We start from the raw sequence: 23,352 nt of genomic DNA, 5'->3' as shown, positions 1-23,352 counted from the left end.
TTCACATATTTATCTTTGTAGACTTGTATCTTGTTTGGATATGATTAGCTAGGTTTCCGGTTTATCTTGGAGCCATTCTAAGCGTTTTAAGCAATTTCATCCTTTAATTTCCCTTTATCGCGTGAGTCCCACGTGAAACTACCTTTGCTCGCCTCACCTGCCACACATATGTATACCCAACAACTAAGCTTATTGGAGGCTGCCTATCCACGGTGCTATGCGTGTAGCTTGGGCTTCAACGGGCACACACAGGGAGAGAGGGAGAAACTGACAAATGAGAACTTGTTGGTGTAAACGTTCGGTGCAGTGAAAATAGAGGTTCATGGTAGTTTGAGGATGGCTTTGGTGATCATAGGAGTCTCATGGTGTGGGGGTTTGGATGTAGGCAATGCTTGGTGGAGACCTACATCGATGGTGTTGTCTTGTGTTGGAGGGGTTTATGGTTTGGTCTTGTTCATGGGGTTAGTGTACGTGCAAGGAGGAGATGGAGCTGTCCTGGTGCGGCTCTGCTTTGGTAATCCAGCTGCTGCTGGTTTAGGCTGAGGGTATGGGTGGCAATACATACGTACACTTGTGGCAGCCATAGAGGTTGAGGAAGGCGTGTGCACAGGGTCTAACGTGTCAGTCTGATATCTTTATAGGTAGTTGGGTCTGAGTCTTGGGTCTCACGGATCATGGGTCATGCAAAAGGGTTGTGTCATCTTCTTAGGTTTAGGATTCTCTTATGCTTGAGTCAAGGCTGATGGGCTTCTTGGTTGGTTGCATCACGTCACTTGGACCATTTTAAGGATTTGATTAAACTATTGGGCTTATCTATATTTTCATGGCCGGGGTCTTGAACCTAATATAAGTCCAACCCGTCTAATAATTATTTATGTCTTTAGATAACTTATTCAGCCCATTAGGTGAAAAGGGGCCCGTCTAGCCGATATAAATTAACGATGCTTTAACCGACTCATTCGGTTCTATCAAACCTGAAGTCATCCAAAATAAATTTCTGGGTCCATGGATTTCGTCCAATTATCTCAATTGGGCATTAAATAAAATATTGGGCCTGAGATCAGTTATAGTCTAAGTAAGATTCTTTATTTATTTTTTTTCAAAGAATAAAAATGTAGGATTCAACAATGAGTCTCGGTTAAAAGTTTAATAGTTACAAGTTACAGTGCCCTAATAAAAAGTCTAAATTATATAATTTATACTTTAAAATGACTAATCGATGATATAATTATAATCTTATTAAAACTTTATAAAGACTAAGATCTTCTCCTTAAAAAATAATGTAGAATTCTATAGACCATTTACCAGTATTAATAGAATATCATAATAGTAATTAAGAGGGTGGGAGGCCCAATATTTAAAAAGTAGGTGAAAAGTAATGAATAGTTAAAAAAGTAGGTGAAAAGTAATAATAAAGTAATGAATAGTAACGAGAAGTGTTGAGAAGTGTTGAAGATACTTCAACATCCAAATACAGCCGCGCTGTATAAATATAAATAAATAAAAATATAAATAATATAAATAAATAATATAATATAAATAATTTTTATCACTTTAAGTTTTTGGCGCTGTATTAACTCCCCACAAAATAATATAAATAAATAAAAATGTCTTAAAGTGATAAAACCAATACAGCGCCAAAAACTTAATCACGTTCAAACATCAAAACGCATGTCGTATTACAACCCATGGCGAAAACAATCTTTACGAAAGTAGCAACTACAATGTCTTCAAAACTGGGAGTAACAACGAGAATATTTCGATTTCCGAAGTAATTAACAGTATATATATTTTTTTTTTCCAAAAAAAAAGAAAACTAATTAATAACTAAGGAAGACGAAAAAAAACAAAAGAGTATCTGTAAGAGTCCTGTATTGTTTTCTTAAAATCAGCTAATACGTACACACTGTAATGGGTGTGACGTTTAAAGCGAATATTGTTAGCAACGCATATTGACATGCTTTACGGTAGATGTCTAGACGGCTGATCGATTGTGATAACATGATGTTCTCCACTGGTGTTCGAACATGGCGCGATTGGTTGTAGGTGAAGTGACTCAGCTGCTTCCTTTTCGTCCACAATAATATGCTCGATACTTTCGTAACGTGCAAGAGTAGCAAGCTCATTAATCGACTCCGTGATTTTCTCCGTGGAAGAAACCACATCAACTAGCAGTGATGCCACGGTTGCTGCTGGCAAAACCTCAAGAAGGTCGATATCTTTGCACAAGCCTGCTTGCAGCAAGGATTTGAGGCCTTTGGCTGCATTTTCTGATTTTGCAATGTGGGGTTTGGCAGACGATGGTGGTGTCATTGTCTTGATTACAGATGCTAACTCCGTCAATGCCTTGCCTGATTCCATGCTCATCATCGTGCATGTCGCTTGAATTTTGCTGAGGAATTCTGGTGGTGTCTGTAAGAAAAATTCCATGATGTTTGTCAGCTTTCTTGGTTTCCTATTCTATTTCTTTGCGTATGGTAATTGGATTTCTTGCAAAAATCAAATAATTGGAACTGGGTAGAATGGCTTATTATGTATAGTACCCGTATCTCAGAGTTTAGATAGCCATTAAGAGCATCAATCCGATAAGCACATTGGCGAGTTAGGCTTCCTATCTTCAGGTATTGTTTCCATGGATGGGAGAACCTAAACTGACCATGACCAGGTTCCCATCTAGCAAAATTAGCCTGTAGGCATATAAACAAACCTTTTCTTATTTCAAGGTTTTTTTATATTTAGGAAGAAAGGGACTGGCTTTATAATTTCATCCAACTCACCAAGCTTTCTTCGCTTTGTTTTGAGTTAAGAACAGTCTTATATCTTTGCATGACTGCTGTCTTAGACTCTCCAAACTCCCCTGATATTTTGAAGTACTCGATCCCAAAACCTGCAATTTGCTGTTGCCAGTTACATTCACAAGATGGAAAATGGTTACGGTTTTTCATTTCTTGTCACGAATTTGGCATAAACCTACCTTGCAAGAAGCTCCCGAGATTTTCGATGTTAGAGGCAACCAGATTGTGAAGATCATCACCAGCCCAAACAGGGCAAATGCAAATGCAAACAAATACTGATGTGAAGCTACCAATTAGGATTGTAGACACTCTTCTATGTGCCACATCTAACAGGTCTTCATCTCGATAGCCGGATATTGATACCAAACAAAATGTCAGCATAAATATTAGAAGCCCATAGTCATATCTCGCCTTCATTTGAGGGAAAAACCGTATGAATGTCACCAGCCCAGCTGAAAATCATCACCAATTTCACCAAATTCAGGTATAATTCCAGCAATAGTTTTAAAATTTGATACGCTATTAGCTTGTTAGAAAGTATGAGGTTTGTGTTTGCTGTTTTCTTACCAATTAGGAAGACAAAGAGCCCAAGGAGCATGGGCTCAACTTTGTCCCCAGAACGACTTGCAAGGTAATGGGCACCGAATCCAAGAGCCCCAGCTATGAATGTCGCCAATCCTCTGTTTAAACCTCTTCCAAGTGTTGCTCCTGTATTATGGAACATCAAAAAAACATTGAAAATTATCCGTCAGTCTTTCCAACAATTCAGATAGGCAGTCGTAAGTTAGCTGAAAAGGAAAAAAAAAAAAAAAAAAAACACGAACCGACGGAGAATTCCAAGACCACAATAACGGTCAAAATTGCCCACATTGCAGAGCCGCCAAAACCTTCATAAAGAGATTCAACGTAGTAGATCAACGAGACCAACGTGATAGCTAGTCCAACTTTCAGGGAATGAATAATCCTTCTCGGATCATCTTGTCCTAGTTTCTTTATCTTCATCGCAGCTTCGACTATCTTGGTGCCTAACCTTCCAGGCAAGGCCTTCAACCTCCCCCAACCACTAACGGGAACTAATTCATTTTGTTGAATTTCAGAAGTCATTTACACGACTGGTTGTACTCGTCTGGTAGAGAGGGTCCGAGGAGAGGTCTTTTGAACAACAGAGTAAAGAAACAGCTTCTGTTTATTGTGTTGGGAAGAAGATGAGTTGCGGAGATGGAACTAGATCAGAGAGGCAAAGCCATCACTGTATATATAGTTGAAAGAAAAATGATTGATGCAGGTGTTTTGGTGCAAGAATTGCGCACGAAAGGAGACGTGAAAAATGATGCGGTGGGAGGCGTGCGAAATTCCTGCGCCAACTTCCACTTTTGCATGGAAACTAATATATTACTGTTTTAGGAGAACACGTTTTCGTGTACTGCTGTCTTTCCAACATTCCAGTACCTTGAACCCCTAAGAGTTTGACTAGTGGGACTGTTAGCACCTATCACTAATGTGCTACAGCAGTCTCCCTTCTGGCTAAAGTAATGGTACCTACTTTTGTTTGTTTGTCTCTGTCTTGTACAAATTTTTGTTTTTTTCCTGAGCTTTGTTGTAAAAAACTGAAAGGGAGAAAAGAAAACCTTGCTTTATGATGGTACTACCTGGTGGCTTCTTGAGGGTTGATGAGGAAGGTTGCTATCAAATTATTTTTCTGGTGTATATTTTTGTTTGCTGAATGTTCTGTCTTGATTCCTGCGGCTTGTCTGGTGGTCCTCGCAGCTCTGTCTTAGGCTTCGTTTGTATGTTTGAATGAACTTAGTTTATTTCAATTAGGTTCTGTTTTACACCTATTCAAATATTTAAATACATAACTTTTAAATCACCAAGCATCACTCAACTTAAAACCTCTTAACACATTGGACTTTTAACTTTTTTTCTAGTCAACATCTCTTTATCATGTAAGACCCATGATCTTTTTTGACTTCCCATAAATGCATTTAAACTCATCTTAACATCTAAACTCATCTTAGGTGGGCCTCACAAAGCTCACTCCACTATCTCGACTCACTACTATTTATAAAAAATTCAATTCAGCTCAACATCTAAATGGCGCTTTAGTGGGCCTAGCAGTGTGGAGTTTCTTTCATTCTTTCATGACTGTCTTTGCTGTCAACATGTGCAATATTATTATTTACTTTGTGGTGGTTTAACTCATTTCTATTGCTGTCCTCTATTGTACCATGAAACATGCAAAAATTTTGAATTATGTATCTTGTGTTCAAATTTGTTTAGTTCGTGTATTTTGGTCTTACTGATGCATTTTTTTTCTGACCTTCTTAATTTGCTTTATAGAGATATGAATATCATTGGAAAGGTCTCCCATGATAGTTTTGTGGTCGGTTGGAGTTGTTTCTGTAGGATGGTGGGGTTATCTATTGTTATTGGTCGTGATGGTATTGCTGTTTTTTATTCCGGTTTAAGTACGGATGACCAACAAAATATCATATCTGCAGACCATGTGTAGTGGAATTATAGGATCAAAAAGTTCTAAGTTTACGTAATTCCTTGAACAAGCTCATAAATTATAGAGACTAGAACTTTTTTTTTTTTTTCGAAAAAGCAGCTTTATTAATAATAGATAAACATGTTCAAGGAGGTTTAAAAAGAAAGGAAGAGAAAGAAATAAAATTAGGGGATATGCTATCAAAGACAAGATTGGTGGCTGCCCATTGTGCAACAGAGTGCACATCAATTCTGAGATCGATTAATCTTTGTTAGGGTCCAATTTATATTGATTCGGAACCGCTTTTGAATTTCTTCAATGATTGAAGATATTCACCATAAGGAAGAGAAGTCTGGATCTTGTATTACTTGGTTTACCTGTAGATCATCCCCTTTAAAAATTATTTTTCTATGATGAAGTGTTGATGCCATTTGGGTAGCTAGTAGAGCTGCCAAAGCTTTTGCTGTCAATGGGTTTGACGATGAGATTTGCTTTGTTCTGATGTCTATGATGTCTCCATTGTGATTTATGCATAATGCCGAGATTACAGAAAAGACATTTCTAATTGCAGTGTCAAAAGTGATGCTTAGAAAGAGTGGAGGTGGAGCTTCCCATTGTTTCTCATTAGTCCTTTGTTTCCTTTCCCAATCATTTGTATAATTATGATAAACTTTCCTAAGATGGGTTTTTGCCCTGTTCAGATCAAAGGAGGCATGATTGTGGATGATGTCATTTCTCAATCGCCAAATGTAATCCATGTTGACTACCGCATAAAGCTAGAAGTGGTGTTTCTCTGGTTCTTGTAGCCCCAACTTCTTATCTGAATGTATGATCATTTTTATCCAATCCGATATAGAATTAATCAAGAGATTTTCCAAGTGCAGTGGCCATGGGCCTTGACAACAGAGTATACGAGTGACCAGGTATCGTGTGAAGAGATGCTCAAGAGTCTCTTCTACTTGGTTACACAGCAAACATTCATTTTGAGGTAGAGAGGGAATTACTTCTTTAAGTCTTCCTTTGGTGGGGAGGATGTTCCAAATCATTTTCCATAATAGCAGCTTATGACGCTCATAGATTTTCATATTTCATAAAGGCTTGAATTGATCCCTGGTATGGCTCTCTTGATTCTCTTGAGCTTGTTCTTTTATTACCAATTTATAAGCTGATTTGACTATGCATTTTCCATTATGATTTGGGGCCCATACTATTTTGCCGGTCTGCTGTGAATTGCTTGAGAGTGGGATTTGTTGAATTTGTTGGATGCTATCAAGATCAAAGAGAGTTTGCATTTTTTGTATATCCCAGGATCTTTGATTTCTGAAGATTAAGTCAAAGACTTTTAAGCAAGAGACAAGTGGCATAGAGCTGTTTTCAACTTGGAGTAGCTTTGGTCTGTAGTTTTCGATAGTTGGTATCCAAGGGTCTGACCAATATTGACTAAGGTGCCATCATTGATTTGGAAACATCTTCATTTTTTGAGGAGTTCTCTTGTTTGGAGTATTCCTTTCCATTGGTTTGAGTCCAAACGTTTTGGCGTTACACTCCAGAAGTCCTCTCTGTTAAGATATTTGGTGCTTAGAATGTTATGCCATAGCCCATTTCTGTTTTCACATATTTCCCAGCCTGTTTTTGCCATTAGTGCTGCATTGAGATTTTCCATTCTTCTAAGTCCTGACCCCACTTCATTTTTTTGTTGGCATATTGACTTCCATGATTTTAGGGTTAGGTTATGAGTTTTTCCTTTCGGGAATCCCCATCAAAAATTTTTGAATTTCGTGTCTAGGGTCTTGCACACTGATTTTGACAATTTGAATGAGGTCATGACATATGAACGGATTGTACTAGCAACAGTTCTGATTAACATAGTTCTTCTTGCTTGTGAGAGTAGCTTCGATTTCCAGCCTTCTAATTTTTTCTCAATCTTTGTCATCATTTCTTGGAAAGTGGCTGTTTTATTAATCCCCATGGAGGTTGGAAGGCCTAAATATTTCATTTTTGCCTATGAGCTTTTGAATGGCAGTCTTTGGGAGATAGCTTGCTTAATCACTTGGTTGGTATTCCTTGTGATATAGATAGAAGATTTGCCCAGATTTACTTTTCGACCCGACCATTCTTGGTATTTTGCCAAACTTTCAGAGATGGATTTTGCATTGCTTTCTGTGGCTCTTGCAAAAATTATGGTGTCGTCTAGAAAAAGCAAATGAGAGATAGATGAGCTATTTCTACTAATTTTTATCCCTTCTAGTTTGCTTTGAGCTTCTTCTTTGAGTAGTATTCTAGAGAGAGTTTTTGTTACTAGAATGAAGAGGAAAGGCAAGATTGGGTCACCTTGCCTAAGTCCTCTTTGTGCCTTAAAGAAGCCTCTCGGGGATCCATTGATTAGAATAGAGAAAGTGGTTGTGGTTACACATTCTTTAATCAAGTCTATCCATTTGTGGCTATATCCCAAAGCTTTCATTATAGCGAAGAGGAAATTCCATTCTACTTGATCAAAGGCCTTTTCCATATCCAATTTGATCGCCATTAGCCATTTTTTTCCTGACTGTCTCTTTAAATGGTGAAAGAGTTCTTGTGCAATGATTGCTTTTTCTTTTATATTTTGACCGGGAACAAAAGCTGCTTGTAGAGGGGAGATGATCTTTGGGAGTGTGGCTTTGAACTGGTTTGAAAGTATTTTGGTTATGATTTTGTAGAAAACATATGTGAGACTAATTGGCCGGTATTGGGTTGGAGAGTTTGGGCTATGGATTTTTGGTATGAAGGAAATGTTGGTGTGGTTCAATTGTTTCAACAACTTGCCACTCCTGAAGAAAATTCTACACCGCTTCAATCACTTCATTTTTTATTATGCTCCAATAGTGTTTATAGAAAAGAGTTGTCATTCCATCTAGGCCTGGAGCCTTATGGTTTGGAATTTGCTTTACTGCTCCAAGTATTTCTACATCACTTGGAATCACTAGAAGTCTCTCATTTTCTTAATTTGGAATTTGCTTCACAAAGAGGTTGTCCAGTTGGTATGGGATGTGCGGATTAGTTGAAGTGTATATTGCTTTGAAATGATCTATGAAAATATTTTCAATAGCAAAGGGGTCCATAGACCAAATACCTTGGCCCAATTTAATGGATTCGATGGCGTTTCTCCGACGTCTTATATTTGTTGAGAGATGGGAGAATTTGATGTTCAGATCTGTTGAGGTGAGCCACAATATTCTTGATTTTTGTTGCCATAGTATCTCTTCATACTCCCTTTGCTTGTTGAGCTTGGATTGTAATTCCTTTTCTCTGTCTTGATCAAAAGTGTCGGTGGAATTGTTTGTGTTAGCAATAAATCTTGCTCCAGCTGTTGAATATTTTCTTGGATTCGGCCATAGTGCTTTTTGTTCCAAAGCTTTAGTGAGTCTTTTGTTGATTTGATTTTCGTACAAAGGATATATGCTAGGTTGCCTTGGAAAGTTTTACTCCAAGCTTCACTTATGATCTTGTGGCTTAGTGGCTCGTGAATCCAAAATTTTTCGAATTTGAAGGATGTTGGTTTGCGTTGGGATCCCTTAGTTTGCAGTAGAAGAGAATGATGATCTGAAGCAAATGAGGCAAGATGACTTAAAGAAGCATCTGGGAAAAGTAGTCTCTATTGTTGATTGGCTATTGCTCGATCTATTCTGTCTCTGATTAGTGCCCTTCCATGTCTGTTGTTTGTCCAGGTGAATTTTGGACTAGAGAAGCCTATGTCAATTTGCAAGATGACTTAAAGAAGCATCTGGGAAAAGTAGTCTCTATTGTTGATTGGCTATTGCTCGATCTATTCTGTCTCTGATTAGTGCCCTTCCATGTCTGTTGTTTGTCCAGGTGAATTTTGGACTAGAGAAGCCTATGTCAATAAGGCCATTGCTGTTTAAAAATGATCTCAATCCTTGGTTATGATTATTTAAAACTGGTCGGCCACCATATTTTTCCGATTGGTCGAGTAGGTCATTGAAGTCACCTATACATAACCATGGCCTTGGGTAAGTGCTTTGAATTGAATCCAAATGAGTCCAAAAAATTTCTTTGTTGCTCCTTTGGGCCGAAGCATACACATGAGTGTTTAACCATGGACGGTGTGTAGGATCAGAGTAAACTAAAATAGAGATAGCATTCATATATATATGAATCAGTTCCATTCCTACACACGGTCACCACATTAAAAATAGACCCCCTTTTTTACAATCAGCTAGGGAGCTTACAAAATTCTGGAAACCTAGACTATGTACAATAGAAGTGGTTCGATTTTTCGAGATCAAGGTTTCTGACAAAAAGATTACATCCAGATTATATTTTCTAATATAGGCCCTTATATTTCTGATTGCGTTGGGTTGAGCGAGGCACCTGCAATTCCACACTAAGGACCTCATTTCTCAGGGTGAGGCTTTTCAAAGCTAGCCTCTTTTGCTTCTTTGGATTGACTCGGGGGTGGGGATGGCCTGCCGTATGGAATGTCTCTGATTTTCCCTTTTAGCTTCCTTAGTTTTCTTACTCATCCAGATTGCATTTCCACTAGAGTTTTGGCCAAGATTGACACATCTGATTGAATGACCATTTCTTCCTTGATATTTCCAGATTGCACCATTTTTGTTGTTACTGCTTTGCAAATTTTTTTCTTTGGCGACTTTGCCTTGTCATGCACTTGTGGTTCGGTTGGCCTCTTTGTTGGAAGGGAAACGATCTCCTCCATTGGACCGGAGGACTGTGGGTTCTTCATGGGACAATTTTTCGAAATAATGGGAGGTTCATTTGGGGCTGGTTGGGTTGGTTCTATCTCAGAGTATGGTGGGGATTTTTCCTGGAGGGATTATTGCAGATGACTGACTATGGGCATTAGGTAAGATGTGGTAAAAGGTGGGGGAGAGGCACATATATCCATTATAGTCGGATTATATGCTAATGAAGAGGATGAAGGGGTTGCATAGGTGTGTATGGTCGAGTTGTTTGCAGGTGATGAGGATGAAGGGGCTATGACATGCTTGGCCCGATTGATTTGTCATGTGGGGTGTTGGGCTGGCTTATTTAGGCTAAGGCAAGATGGGCTGGGTTGTGTGGTTAGTAGATGTTTTTCTGGGCCCATGAGATTTCGGTTAGAGGGAGGGGGATTTTGGATTTGTGTAACCTGACTAAATAAACTAGAGTTATGAGAACTCTGACCTTGAAGTGCCGAATGGGTTAGAAGCTTTGACCTGGTTGGGTTGGCTCTGAAGTCTCGCATTGCATTATAAACTTGTCTCCACTGTGATTTCCATGGGGAGTTCCTTCGGGATGAAAGGATGTTTGTAGATGGGATTGTTCGAGCATCTAGTTCCATTGGGGTCATTTCCATGCTGAATCTTTCTGAATTTGATGATGAGTTGAAATTAAAGCCTTCTGTTATGTTCGGTGGGTTGAAGCTGGTTCTGCTGTCCATAGTGAAGAAATTTATTGTGGTTGGTACTTGAGTTAATGCCCTAGTTTCACTATAGCTGGCCCAATCGGTGACCCATTCTGAATGAGTCTGTTGGATGACTCACCGATCTTTAAGTGATTCTCCATTGATGGGAAGAGTTGCTGTAGCGCTGGAGGGGAGTCTTGCACAAGTATGGTGTTTCCAGTTTCATCAAGTGTATAAGCATTCCTTGTGATGATTTGGAAATCCAAACTTTGTGGTTTTTGCCTTGGCAAGGTGAGAAAGTTTTTGTTTTCTGGTATGGAGGTTTGGGTTGCTTGGGAGTTTTGTGTATGGGTTTGGATCTAAGGTTGAGGTATCTGGATGGAGGAGTCATAGTTTTGCTCACTCTGTGTTTGATGGAATGTTTGTTGAGTGTTGGAGTATTCGGCTCGCAACCAAGGTCCAAACAAAAGACTAGTGGGGTTGGTTTCTTGAAAGTTGCAAAAACTCTGAGAGTGGCCTAGCCTTCCACATGTATGGCAAAAGTTAGAGTCTTTCATACTTTAAAGTGATCCAAGTTGGCGTATTTCCTTCCCTAGGGAGTAGGAGTCCTTGTTTCAATGGCTTGGTGACATCAAGTTCTACTCTTATGCGGATAAATTTCCTCCATGCTACCTCGAAAATGGAGTCTTCTTCCACCGAAATCAAATTGCCTAAAGCTTCCCCTATCTCAGTTGCATTTTCTACTGTCATATAGTCAAGTGGCAGTCCATGAATTTGTACTTTGAAAGTGGAATGTGTCAAGCTTATTTCTGCTAGTGTGAGATCCAGTGGCGTTTCAAAATAAGTAAATGGCCTTTGAAGTTCCATGGTCCTTGGTTGTACACCTGGTTCTTGTCATGAGGAGATTGGAAAGTAAATAAAAACATGTTTGCTTCCAGTTCTTCAATGAGGAACTTTTGTATGAATGACCAAGTTGCTTTAATGCTAGATTGAAATGCTGATTTATTTAAAGGTCTGTCCGCTACTAGCCTTCCCACGAGGATGTTTTCTGAGATGATTTTTGCTTTTTCTGGTGCAGGTGACAGCTTTAATTCTTGCCATGAGAGAGCTTCAGTTTGAGAGATCAATTTTTCCATTTCCATTTTGGGAGTTGCTTGAAGTTTGGCGCAGCACTTGATGCAGTAGAGGTGGTGAATTGTTCTGGATAGAAGGTGGCGAGAGAACTCGGTTTATCAACAAGGAGTTGAACTTCAGCTACACAAGCAAGGAAATGCTACAGAGACCTGGAGAGAACACTATAGAGGATGTGGAAATTTTAAAATTGGGTATAGAGAATAGAACTTACCGTAATGATCTTCTCTTCAATCCCCTTGAGATAGGCTAGAAAGAGAATGGGCTTCCAAGTACATCACCACCTTGAACCATCCTATGAGAGAAGAGGATCATCTAACCAAACTGTTAATGCATTTTCCATGTTGCCAAGACCAAAGAGCTTCAGAGAATGTGAAGACCAGAGAGAATCCCATTGGAGCAATTGTAGAGAACTAAGTGAGGATGGGATGGAGAGGTTGTAACAAACTTGATTTCCAGTAGACTTGCACCCAGGCCTCATGGACATAGGTCTTAGTGCCGAACCATATAAACTAGTATCTCCTTTATTTTTAGAGGAGGTTTGGATAGTGAGTTGAGATAAGATGAAATGAAAATTGAATGTTAGATAAAATATTGTTAGAATATTATTTTTTAATATTATTATTTTTTTGAGATTTGAAAAAGTTGAATTATTTATTATATTTTGTGTGTAAATTTTAGAAAGTTGTAATAATTGATGAGATGAGATGAAATCAATTTTGTATCCAAACCTAGCCTTAGGCTGCGTTTGGGTACTGAGAATACCTCAAGTTTCGTCAGCAAGAAACTTCACCCCTCAATCAAGAGTAGCTTGGGGTGAGCTTCATACTTGTGACACCTCCAACTTTTCGCTTGGGATTGGATGTACATTTGAAACTTCGGAACATGCAACACAAGATTATTTGTCCCTGTTCATGATATATAAGATGAAATGTTTCTAACATACATCTAGCATTATACAATATTCGCAGCGGATAATTTTTTTTGGAGCAATATTATGCTCTATACTTATAATATCTCAAATAGTTAAAACATAATTCATGCAATAAAATAAACATCCACGATTACAATATGAGTCTCGAAAAATTGTAATCTCCAAACAACGGAGACCGAGCTCTATAATTATATTACCAAAATCCACTATTAGACTAGTTCATCAAGTAACTTGCGTAACTCAACTAACAATGCCATAATACTATCCAAAAACCTAACTATAGAGGCTATAAGCTCCACATCGCATCTATGGCATCTAGTCAACCTCCTTTAGTCTACCAGTGTCCACTCTCTACTTTGGTCCTGACACATCGCCTACCATTCAAAGGGAATGGTAGTTGGGACTACCACGGTGAGATTTGATTACAAATCTCAGTAAGTTAAGAGCACACTTTTACACAGGTTAATGATGCATGCATGGTAGTAAAGACATGAATGCACAATCAAAATCAATAATAAAAATAACATAACTTGACATAACATGGCATGAAATAATAAGCATAACATAACTTGACATGAGCTGACATAACTTGAACTGAAATATGAACTAAACTTGAAACTTAACATAACATGGGCTTGAAACTGAGATTTGACTTGACGTTACAGAGCATGAACATGAACTTGAGACTTGACATTAACGTGAATTTAAACATAATATTAACGTGAACTTGTACATAACATGAATGTGAAATACATGATTTTGAAATCTTATTCAACAAACTAAAGTTGAGCATAAACGTGATATAACTGAACTTGAACTGGAACTGAACATGAATTTGAAACATAACAAAAGCGTGAACTTGAACATAACATGAACGTGAACTTAAACTGAAACTTAACTTAACATGAACTTGATCTAAGTTCTGATAATTAAAAAGGATTTCATTTTGTCAGGAATAGTGAACAATCAAGATGATTTTGACCAACATATTCTATCGGAGATACTCAAACAATCAAAATGATTACATTGGGAATAGCTAGTAATACTCTGACAATCAGAATGATTACATCATGAGTATTTTACATTATGTACCTAACAATTAAAATAATTACACCAAAAATATTTAGTAATACTCTGATAATCAGAATGATTACATCACGAGTATTTTAAATCATGTATCCTAACAATCAAAATTATTATACCAAGAATACCTAGTAATACTCTGATAATCAGAATGATTACATCACAAGTATTTTAAATGAAATACCTTAACATTCAGAATGATTACTCTATGAGTATCTGCATAACTGAACTTGAACTAAATTCTGACAATCAAAATGATTTTGCTAAAAGTACCTCGAGTGAATTACGAATGGAGATGCTCAAACAATCATAGTGATTACATCACGAGTATCTTAGACATAACTGACTTGACATGACTTGAAAGGTTATTCTCGAGATACACAAACTGTATTCGAGATGAAATGTGACTCGAATACAAAAAGCAAGAAGTCCTGACATAACACAACATCACTTGAATGTGATTTGAAAGACATGACTTGTTTGAGATAGAAACATTTTGTAGCATGACATAATATGTAACAGACAATATTTTGTAACATGACATAACATGTAACAAATAACATACTTAACATGACATATTTGCAATAATGAATATTACATGATATGACATACATGTAATGTATGACATACTTAACATGGCATTACTTATAACATATAGCAATACGTAACAGAATAGATTCTATAGTAGATAAATATTCATGACAGAATAAATCGTGCATAATAGATAAACATGTAATGACGTGGCATGGCATCACATATATGGTAACATACATATATAAACTGTAGTTTCCTTATCCATCACATATACATAGTAAACTGATAGTAAGTTAAGAGCTAACTTACCTCAATTGTCATGTTTTACGAGAATAAAGTACGAAATACGAGAAACTGTAAGATGGTATTCTAGAAATTAGAAATTTAATTACTAACAATTAGAAACATGTAAAAGAGACAACTTATGATAAAATTACCATTTTACCCTCTACATGTGAAAAGTGACTATTTTACCCCTAACTTAAGGATTTCACATCCTAACTCCAAAAACTATAGGAATGTAAATTTTGTCTTAAACTCAAATATCAATTTAGAAAAATTTAAAATAATTCAAAACTATGGAAAATTTACTATGGCCGAAACATTCTTAGGTTATTTCTCTTGATTTTTGTTACAATTTCTTCCAACTTCAAAGTTCTTGATTAAACCAAAATTTTGCAACAAACATCTTTCTATCCAAAGTTTAAAAACATACTTAAAATTTTCATTAAGAAAAAGCTAATTATCAATACCAAAATTTTTGTAAAAAGACCCAAACTTTTTAACAAAAAGCAAACCCTTGAATCACAAGTTTTGACTTTAATCAAAACATCTCCAAGTACTCCACGAAATCAAATCTTACTTCTAACGCATTTAGAACATCATCCTAAGATCAACCGTGCTTTAAATTATCAAACAAAGGTCATTAAAAAGCAAAAAACAACACTTGAAATTTTTGGTTTTATGCTTAGTCTAAAAACAGAAACTTTTTCTCAACTAACTTGGATCAATCTCTTGATCCATGGCTTAAAAAGATGAGATCATCAAAATAATACATCACATGATTTAAAAATGTGTCCTAAATAAGATCCAACCATCAAAATTAAAATCAAATGGCTAAAAATCAATAAAACATGGATCTAACCCAAAAACATCAAATCTTAGGCCTAACCGAAATCCTCTTGCATAGAAAAATCATATTTTTGAAACTAATACTAAATATCTTCAAACTAACATCCTAGCATACAAATAAGAGAGGTAGGATTATCGCATAAAAATATCAAAGCATTTGGAGTAAGATCAGACCATGAAATATTCAAACTTTCTCGAAACAAAAACTATTTTTCCACTTCTAGTTTTCAAGTTTCTAGATCGAAGAAAATCTATCATCAAAATCTTTAGTCATGCAATAAAACATCAATTAACATTTATAAACACATGCTAACAATACTCCATAAAATTTTCAAACCATGATTTGTCTATTAGTTCAGTCAAAAATTCCAAAACATAACATACTCTTCAGTTTCACACCCAGAGTGACCTTTCCTTGGTGAAAAATACTTTTGACCAACCAATAACCATATAATGAGATGAATAAGATATTCATGGAAACTAAAATCAAATACAAACAACTTTTATGAATGAGTCATCCTATGAAAATACATAAAAATGGTCAAAAATCACCATGCAAAAAGACCCAAAAATCTGCCGAATAGAGCTCTTTTGGGTTTCACTCTAAGAATGGGGTGAAAAAATGATATAAGGGAATGAAATATGTCTTGCACAACTTTAAAATTTTGGAGGGGGGAGGTAAGTGTTTGAATGACCCTTGATTGGAGGTGGCTATGTCACATAAAGTGGAGAATAGTGAGAGGCAAGGACTGCCTTCTGTACCTGTGAGGTATGGAGGGTGATGAGGTGGATTTGTCCTTTATATTAAGGCACTATTCAGTGTAGCCAAAGGTAGTGGATGGCCTGACATGTGCGGGAGGAAACTTATTCAAGAAGATTTGATAAGGTGACCAAACTTGGTGGGCCTCAGCCAAGTGGGCTTTTAAAGGGGGTTTGGTTAGGGTTTGAGATGCTATCAAGGTCAAATCCAATGGATTTTGGCCCAATCAAATTTTCAAGGTTTAAAAGGTTGGATAATGATGTTATAATAAGAACTTGATGAATTAATAACATGTGTAAGTGATTTAATCAAGTGATTAAACACAATGATAGAAGTTAGATCAAAAAGGGTTTGAAGGCCAACTTTAGGGTTTGGGGAAACTGTTTTCAATTTCGAGCAAGCTTTTGAGGTTTGAATTGGATTCCAACTATTTAGAATTTCACTAGAGTTGAAACCCTCTTTGATCCAACCATTTATAATATCATATAAATCAGATAAAAGTTTCAGATTTCCTACTCCCATTTTATGCATTAGAGAAATAGTGTACAAAAAGTGCTCAAGTCTACACCAGTTACGATTAGTTATCAGATTTTAAAGTTTAGATACAGAGATTTGTGCTAAAAACAACCAATGCTTTTTTCATAACAAAATATGCAAGTTTTTCAAGAAATCAACCTTAATTAGTTTTAGGAAAAGTCTAGCATAGGAGCACCACTTACCTGAACATGTTAACATTCTCTGAATTTTCTCACAATAATGCCAAGCTTATATCAACCGTCACCTATAAAAAAGGCGCATAAACTTACATAAATTTTCAATTGCACATAAATCTCTAATTAAGCACTTACTTTGTCATTAAAGACCTAAAATACTTAAATAACCTAGGCCTCATAAAGCCTATAATCACCATAACCCTAAAATATCATCGCTCCCTTAATCATTAATATCCACATAATTTCTACAAATGATTACAAGATTAAATCCTAAAATATTTCCTCATCCAAATATTGATTTTCTCTCAATTTTATCATAATTAGAATCAACCCTAAACAGTTTGTGCAAACTTGTGTGACCCATATGGCTAAACCCATGATTAACAATATGCCTACACCCATAAGAGTAAAACCGTCTTTAACCCGTGAACTACAATCACCGTATATAAGCTTATAGTCTAAGTCTATGCCAGCAAGAGAAGGCTAGAGAGAAGGGGGAGGGAGAGAGAGAGAGAGAGAGAGAGAGAGAGAGAGAGAGAGAGAGAGAGAGAGAACCTCTCAGTAAGGCATTAGACTCTTTCAATGTGGTGGTTATCGATGTGTAGGGTGGTTATAGGATTGAGGCATATGGTGTGAGGCTTCAACTAAGTTTGGCGGTAAAAGGTTCATGGATAGCATATGCAGGGCATGGGTAGCGATGGTGCAATGGTTTGATTGGCTTTAAGATTGGATCAAAGGGGAAATATTTCAATGTGGCGTAGTAATCGGTGGCTACACGTGTGTTGGTAGCTGTAGTGGCTTCACTGGTGTTGGATGGTTGTTTAGAGTGGATATGGGTGACAAGGGCTAGACAGCTGCTCGATTTGGTTTGATGTGGAAGGGTGTTGCAACATGAGGTATCTCAGCGATGGGCTTACAGTTTTGATATGATATCTCTATGATGGAGAGGCACGTTGGTACATCAATGACATTTGGCTTTAGTGGTGTAGTGGTCTCAAGTGGCTTACTCATTGGTGCAATTTTTACAATGCGACGTGGGCAGAGGTTGGAAACGATGCTGCTAGTTGTGAGAGGGGCTAGGAAGAGGAGATGTGTATGGCATGGCTCTCCACTTGGTTAGGCGCTATATGATGGGTGAACACTCAACTTGAGGGGCTTCGTTAACCTTGTCTAGTGGTGCATGGCAGTTGGAAAAATGGAAAGGCATGAGGGAAATATATAGAGCAGCAACTAGGTTGGAGATGATGTCCTATGTGAGGAAGGCTTATATAAATTTGGGTCTGATGGGTGTTCTGTGAAGATCTAGGTTTTTCTAGTTGCAATTGGGTCTTGGAACCAATGACTAAATAATAAATTTTATTTTCAGCATCCTTTCCGAAGCCTATTTATTATTTCTTACCAAGCATTTTTCTTATAAATTATATGTGAGTTATTTGTTTAGCTTACATTATTCTACTCACATATTAGATTGTTAAAGTATTACAACCCATGCAAAGTGATTTCATTTGTTGAGTGTAAGCATTCATGACTTTTTTGAGTTGCTCACTAAGGTCATTATGGTAGAAGAAGGCATGGGGGAAAGTATTGTGGACAATAACCAGATGAAGCCCCAATGACAACTTATAGTCGAAGTAGACTGTGATGACCCGCTTTTAAGTGTATTTTCACTGAAGGGTTGTTTTTAATTTAATTAATATATTGGTTTATTTATTTTAAATTAATGTATTTTAATTGGTTTTTAATTTATTTGATATAGTGTTTTATTTATTTAGTCGTTTTAGGGTTTTTAAATATCGTTTTTGACGGATCTGTTTTGGTTTCCGAAATGAGGATTGGACCTCATTTCTTCCCTCCATCTTTTCTTTTCTCTTTTTCCTTTTTCTCTTTTTTCTCTTTTCTTTCTTTTTCTTTCTTTTTTTTTTCCTTTTTTTTCTCCTTTCTTTCTTTCTCCCCCGAGCCCCCAGCTCGTGCGTTTCTCTCTCTCTCTCTCTCCTCTTCCTCACGCCATCCACGTCCAACCTCCCAGCACCACCGCTGCCGGCCGATGTGGCCCACACCACCCCCACAATTTTCTTCCCCTCCCTCCGATGAACCACCCCACCAAGTTTCATCCCCAACTGTGCCGCCGTTTAGCCGGAAAAAACCTATCAAGCCACACGGTTTTTGCTCCGATCTGCCGCTGTCGCTCCACCTCCGGCCACCACCTCTTCACCACTTCATCACCGACTCCTTGTCATCCTAACCCACCCATTTCCGGCCTCTAATAGTCACCGGAACAGCTCCCACGAGCTAGTTTCCATTTTGGGCATTTCGGCCCTTCCTCCGCCATTTTCGCCGCCACCCACGGCCAAACTCCACTTCCTTTAACTTCATAAACATCCTTAAACCATTCCCTATCAATCCAGAGCCTTGGTTTGTCCCCGTTCAAAAGTGGGTATTTTACAACCCACGACCACAGTGAAATTTCACTGTTATGTTGCTTTCCTTCCGCCGTTTGCAATGCTGCGAGCTTTCTAAAAATACCATATAGCGCTGTAAGTATTTTTCAAACCCTAATTTTATATTTAAATATATTTTGCTCATTCAATAATTATTTGTTGTTGGTTGGCTGATTCCGGACTGAGTCCGAGGAGTTCGGGGGTCGGATGGATGGAGGACGGAGTTGCTTGTTTTATTGAATTATGGTTGGCTGATTGTTTTGTGCATTGAAATCGTATTTACATGGTGCATGCGCATGCGTTTTATTTAATTTGAGAAAATCCTGTTTTATTAGCGTAAATGGATTTTGGGTGCATGTCTCGCGAGCCCAAGCCGGGATGGGTTATTATCTCGGTGGAGTTCCTCTGGTCACTCGGGAGTGGATAATACTGAGTGACGTCCCCTGGGTTGTCGCTGGGCGATGACGGGAGCGGGGGCTAGAGGATGCTTGGCTACGAACGCGCCGGGCGCGGAACCGAACATCGCTCTACGCACCGACTCCGTGGCCCTTCACTGGTTAGTGCTAGAGGATGCTTGGCTATGAACGCGCGGGGCGCAAAACTGGGCATCGCTCGTTTAGGTGTCACATGCGTGGCCGTTACCTGTAGTGTGGCACTAGAGCCAGGGTGTGCGGATGACCCCTAGGGGAGGTCATGGTGCATACGGATTAATTGGTTAATGGTTTGAGTTAGTAAGGGCCAAATGGGACTTTTGGAGTGATATTTGGAAAAGTTATGTTTTTGGGCCAAATGAGATTTTTGGCGTGTGTGGAAAAAATATGATTTTATGGGTTTTGTGCATTGGCATCCTTTCATGCATATTGTTTGAGTTCTATATGTTTTTATCTGGTGGTGTTTGGATTTTACTTACCTGCGACACCATTTTTGGTACCGTAGAGTTTGGTGCAGAGATCGAGGATGATGAGGAGGAGGCTGAGCCCGAGGATGCGGCTCCGCCGGGGTGCTGAAGTTTATGTTTTGTATTTGGTTTAAAACTATATTTGTGTTTTGTAATATTTATTTATGTATGTTTTGGAACAGCTTGTATTAAACAAGAAAAATTCTGGTACTTAGTTTATGACTTTACCTTTCGCTGCGTGTTTCTCGTGCACATTCGTTGCTTATGCACACACTTGGCACACGTCGTTAGGGTGGTGACCCGTGATGTCATCATCCGGACGTCTCGATTTCTCCATGTCCATGCATGGGGATTTGGGGGCGTCACATAGACACCTTTCATGGGCAATGGGCAAAACAAAATGGGGTAGGTGACAACCAACTTTATTGAAAATCGTCACATTTCACAAGACTAGCCTCAACTCTGCAATGCTACTACTCAAGCCATTGCCAGTGGACATAAGAAGGATATGGCCCCTACTCAAATTTTGTAATAAATTATGACAATGCTAATGCATCCACTAATGTGGTTATAGGTACCCATCCATTATTTTCTAGTATGACCTGTAAGTTTGATAGAGCTTCCAAGCCCTTGATTGTATGCTTGTTTGTTGCTACACCTTTTGGAGATCATGTATTATGTCAGTCAATTATTAAGGACTACACGATGGAGATGCGGGATGATGCCTTCCTACAAATTTGATGGTCTTTGATATGATAGAATTTGATGAAACTTTTTTACGTCGATTGGTTGGCTCATTATTTTGCCTACTTGGATTGTAATATGAATGAACTAGTTTTTAGGTCACTAAGAGGATGAGAATTCCATTTTAGGTAGTATGTAAAGGCTCTCCCCTTGTGTTGGTTATAACACTCCAAGCTTCTAAGTCAGAGAAGGGTTACATGGGGTTTATGGCAAGTGTAGTTACAATTCAGAGTGATGAGCCTAAGTTGGAGGAGATCTTAGTGGTCAAGGAGTTTCTACATGTCTTTCCAGAGGACTTACCAGGTCTCCCTCTAGACTAGGACATTGAGTTATCCATTGATCTTCCTAGTACACCTCTTATCTCTAAAGCCTCGTAACATAATAGCACCAAAAGAGTTAAAGGAGCTCAAGGAACAATTGCAGGAGCTTTGAGATAAAGGGTACATCCATCCCAATATTTCCCCTTTGGTGTGCCCGATTTATTTATGAAGAAGAATGATGGGTCAATGAGGTTTGCATAGATTACAGGGAGTTGAATAGGGTGACAGTCAAGAACAAGTATACACTACCTAGGATTGAACACTTGTTCAATAAGTTAGAGGGAGCTCAGGTTTTTTTCTAAGTTGTTCTGCACTCAAGTTATCAGTAGTTGAAGATTAAGGCAGATGACATACCCAAACTAACTTTTGAGACCTGTTATGGGCACAATAAATTTTTGGTGAACAAAGTATTTTAGGCCCATATTGATCAGTTTGTAGTGGTGTTTATAGGTGACATTATCATTTACTCCTATACTATAGAGGAGCACTTGACAATTGTCCTGTAGACTCTAAGGAAGAAGAAGAGCTATGGCAAAATCAAGAAGTGGGAGTTTTGGCTTCCAGAGGTCTCTTTTATAGGGCATAAAGTGTCAAGAGATAGAGTTTCAGTGGACCAAGCCAAAGTAAAAGCAATTGTCACTTATTACAGAAGGTTCATAGAGAGGTTATCTAGTATTGAGAAACCTATTACTAAGTTGACTAGAAAGGATAAGAAGTGGTATGGATAGAAAAGTGCGAGAATGATTTCTAGCATTTGAAGAAGAGACTGAGGACGACACAAGTGCTCACTATTCGCATAGGTACCAGTGGTTTGTAATTTACAATGATGGCTCATGTAAGAGTTTCGTTTTGATGTAGCTTAGGAAAGTAGTAGCATATGCCTCATTCCAGCTTAAGAGTTTTGAGCATAACTACCAAACCACGACTTGAGACTTGCAACAATAATGTTTGCAGATAATGGAGATGGTTGGAGTTGTTGAAAGGTTTTCTTTCCACTATGAACTCCCATCCAGGTAAAGCAAATGTTGTCACAGAAGCACTCAACATAAAATCATCTTTAGGTACTCCGATTAGCATGTACTTGCCTCAGAGGCATATTTTATTAGATATGGAATGTGTCATGATTAAAATGATTAGAGAATTATAGGCATAGTTGATTAGCCCAGTTCTAGGTTTGACGGTGTAAGATCAAATCGAGACTACTTAGGCATGAAAAAGCTAGTGGATGAGGTACAAGAAGGGAACAAACTAGAGTTCAGAGTGACAAGTAATGGTACCATATGCTATGATAACAAGCTTTACGTGCCTGGTAGGAAAGAGATTTGGTATTTGATCTTGAGAGAGGAAGGACGATAATTATATATATAGTCCACTCGAAAAGTAACAAAATGTGCCAAGATTTGAGGCAATGCTATCGGTGGAGTGTTGTAGCGGCCTATGTAGCTAAGTGCTTGACATGCCAGTAGTTAAAGGCCAAGCATTAGAGGCCTTCAAGGGCACTACAACCACTCTTGATACCAGCTAGGAAGAGATCAGAATTGATTTTGTTTTGAGGTTTTCAAGATTACCAAAAGGACAAGATTCCTCATGGGTGATTGTTGATATACTATCAAATCAACTCATTTCATTCCTATTCAAATGGTGTACTCCATGAATAAGTTGGCTGAGTTGTACGACCAGGAAATTTTTAGAATACACGGTGTTCCATCAAAGGTAGTGTTCGATAAATACACTTAGTTAAACTTAACGTTTTGGAGAAGTGTCAAAGAAGTGTACCAAGTTGACTTATAACACTGCTTTCATCCACAGACTGATGGTCAAACTGAAATGAAGATCCAGATTTTAGCAGACATGCTCTAAACTTGAGCTAATGATTATAAGTGAAGATGGGTCAGATAAATGCCACTAATTGAGTTTGCATACAAGAATAGTTTTCAGCAAAGCATCAAGTTATTATATGGACACAAACGTTGGTATTC

At 37.9% G+C, this 23,352-nt stretch overlaps 1 protein-coding gene and 1 long non-coding RNA gene across 2 annotated transcripts; one reads left to right on the top strand and one right to left on the bottom strand.

Moving 5' to 3' along the window:
- Positions 1 to 1,755: 1,755 nt before the first annotated feature.
- LOC122290719 (aluminum-activated malate transporter 2-like) lies at positions 1,756 to 4,005 on the bottom strand. Its single transcript, XM_043098329.1, has 6 exons — positions 3,620 to 4,005; positions 3,363 to 3,503; positions 2,975 to 3,247; positions 2,778 to 2,887; positions 2,544 to 2,687; positions 1,756 to 2,412 (listed from the first exon to the last, which is right to left on the bottom strand). Exons 1-6 carry the CDS (start codon positions 3,897 to 3,899, stop codon positions 1,963 to 1,965), a joined length of 1,398 nt encoding a protein of 465 aa, XP_042954263.1. The 5' UTR covers positions 3,900 to 4,005; the 3' UTR covers positions 1,756 to 1,962.
- Positions 4,006 to 7,937: 3,932 nt separating this feature from the next.
- On the top strand, positions 7,938 to 12,453 carry LOC122290720. The gene is made up of 2 exons (XR_006236548.1): positions 7,938 to 10,978; positions 11,766 to 12,453. It is a non-coding gene; the product is annotated as an uncharacterized LOC122290720 (long non-coding RNA).
- The last annotated feature ends 10,899 nt before the right edge of the window (positions 12,454 to 23,352 follow it).

Source organism: Carya illinoinensis, chromosome 13, assembly GCF_018687715.1.
Source record: "Carya illinoinensis cultivar Pawnee chromosome 13, C.illinoinensisPawnee_v1, whole genome shotgun sequence".
NCBI lineage: Eukaryota > Viridiplantae > Streptophyta > Magnoliopsida > Fagales > Juglandaceae > Carya > Carya illinoinensis.
This window is presented reverse-complemented; position numbering and strand designations above follow the sequence as displayed.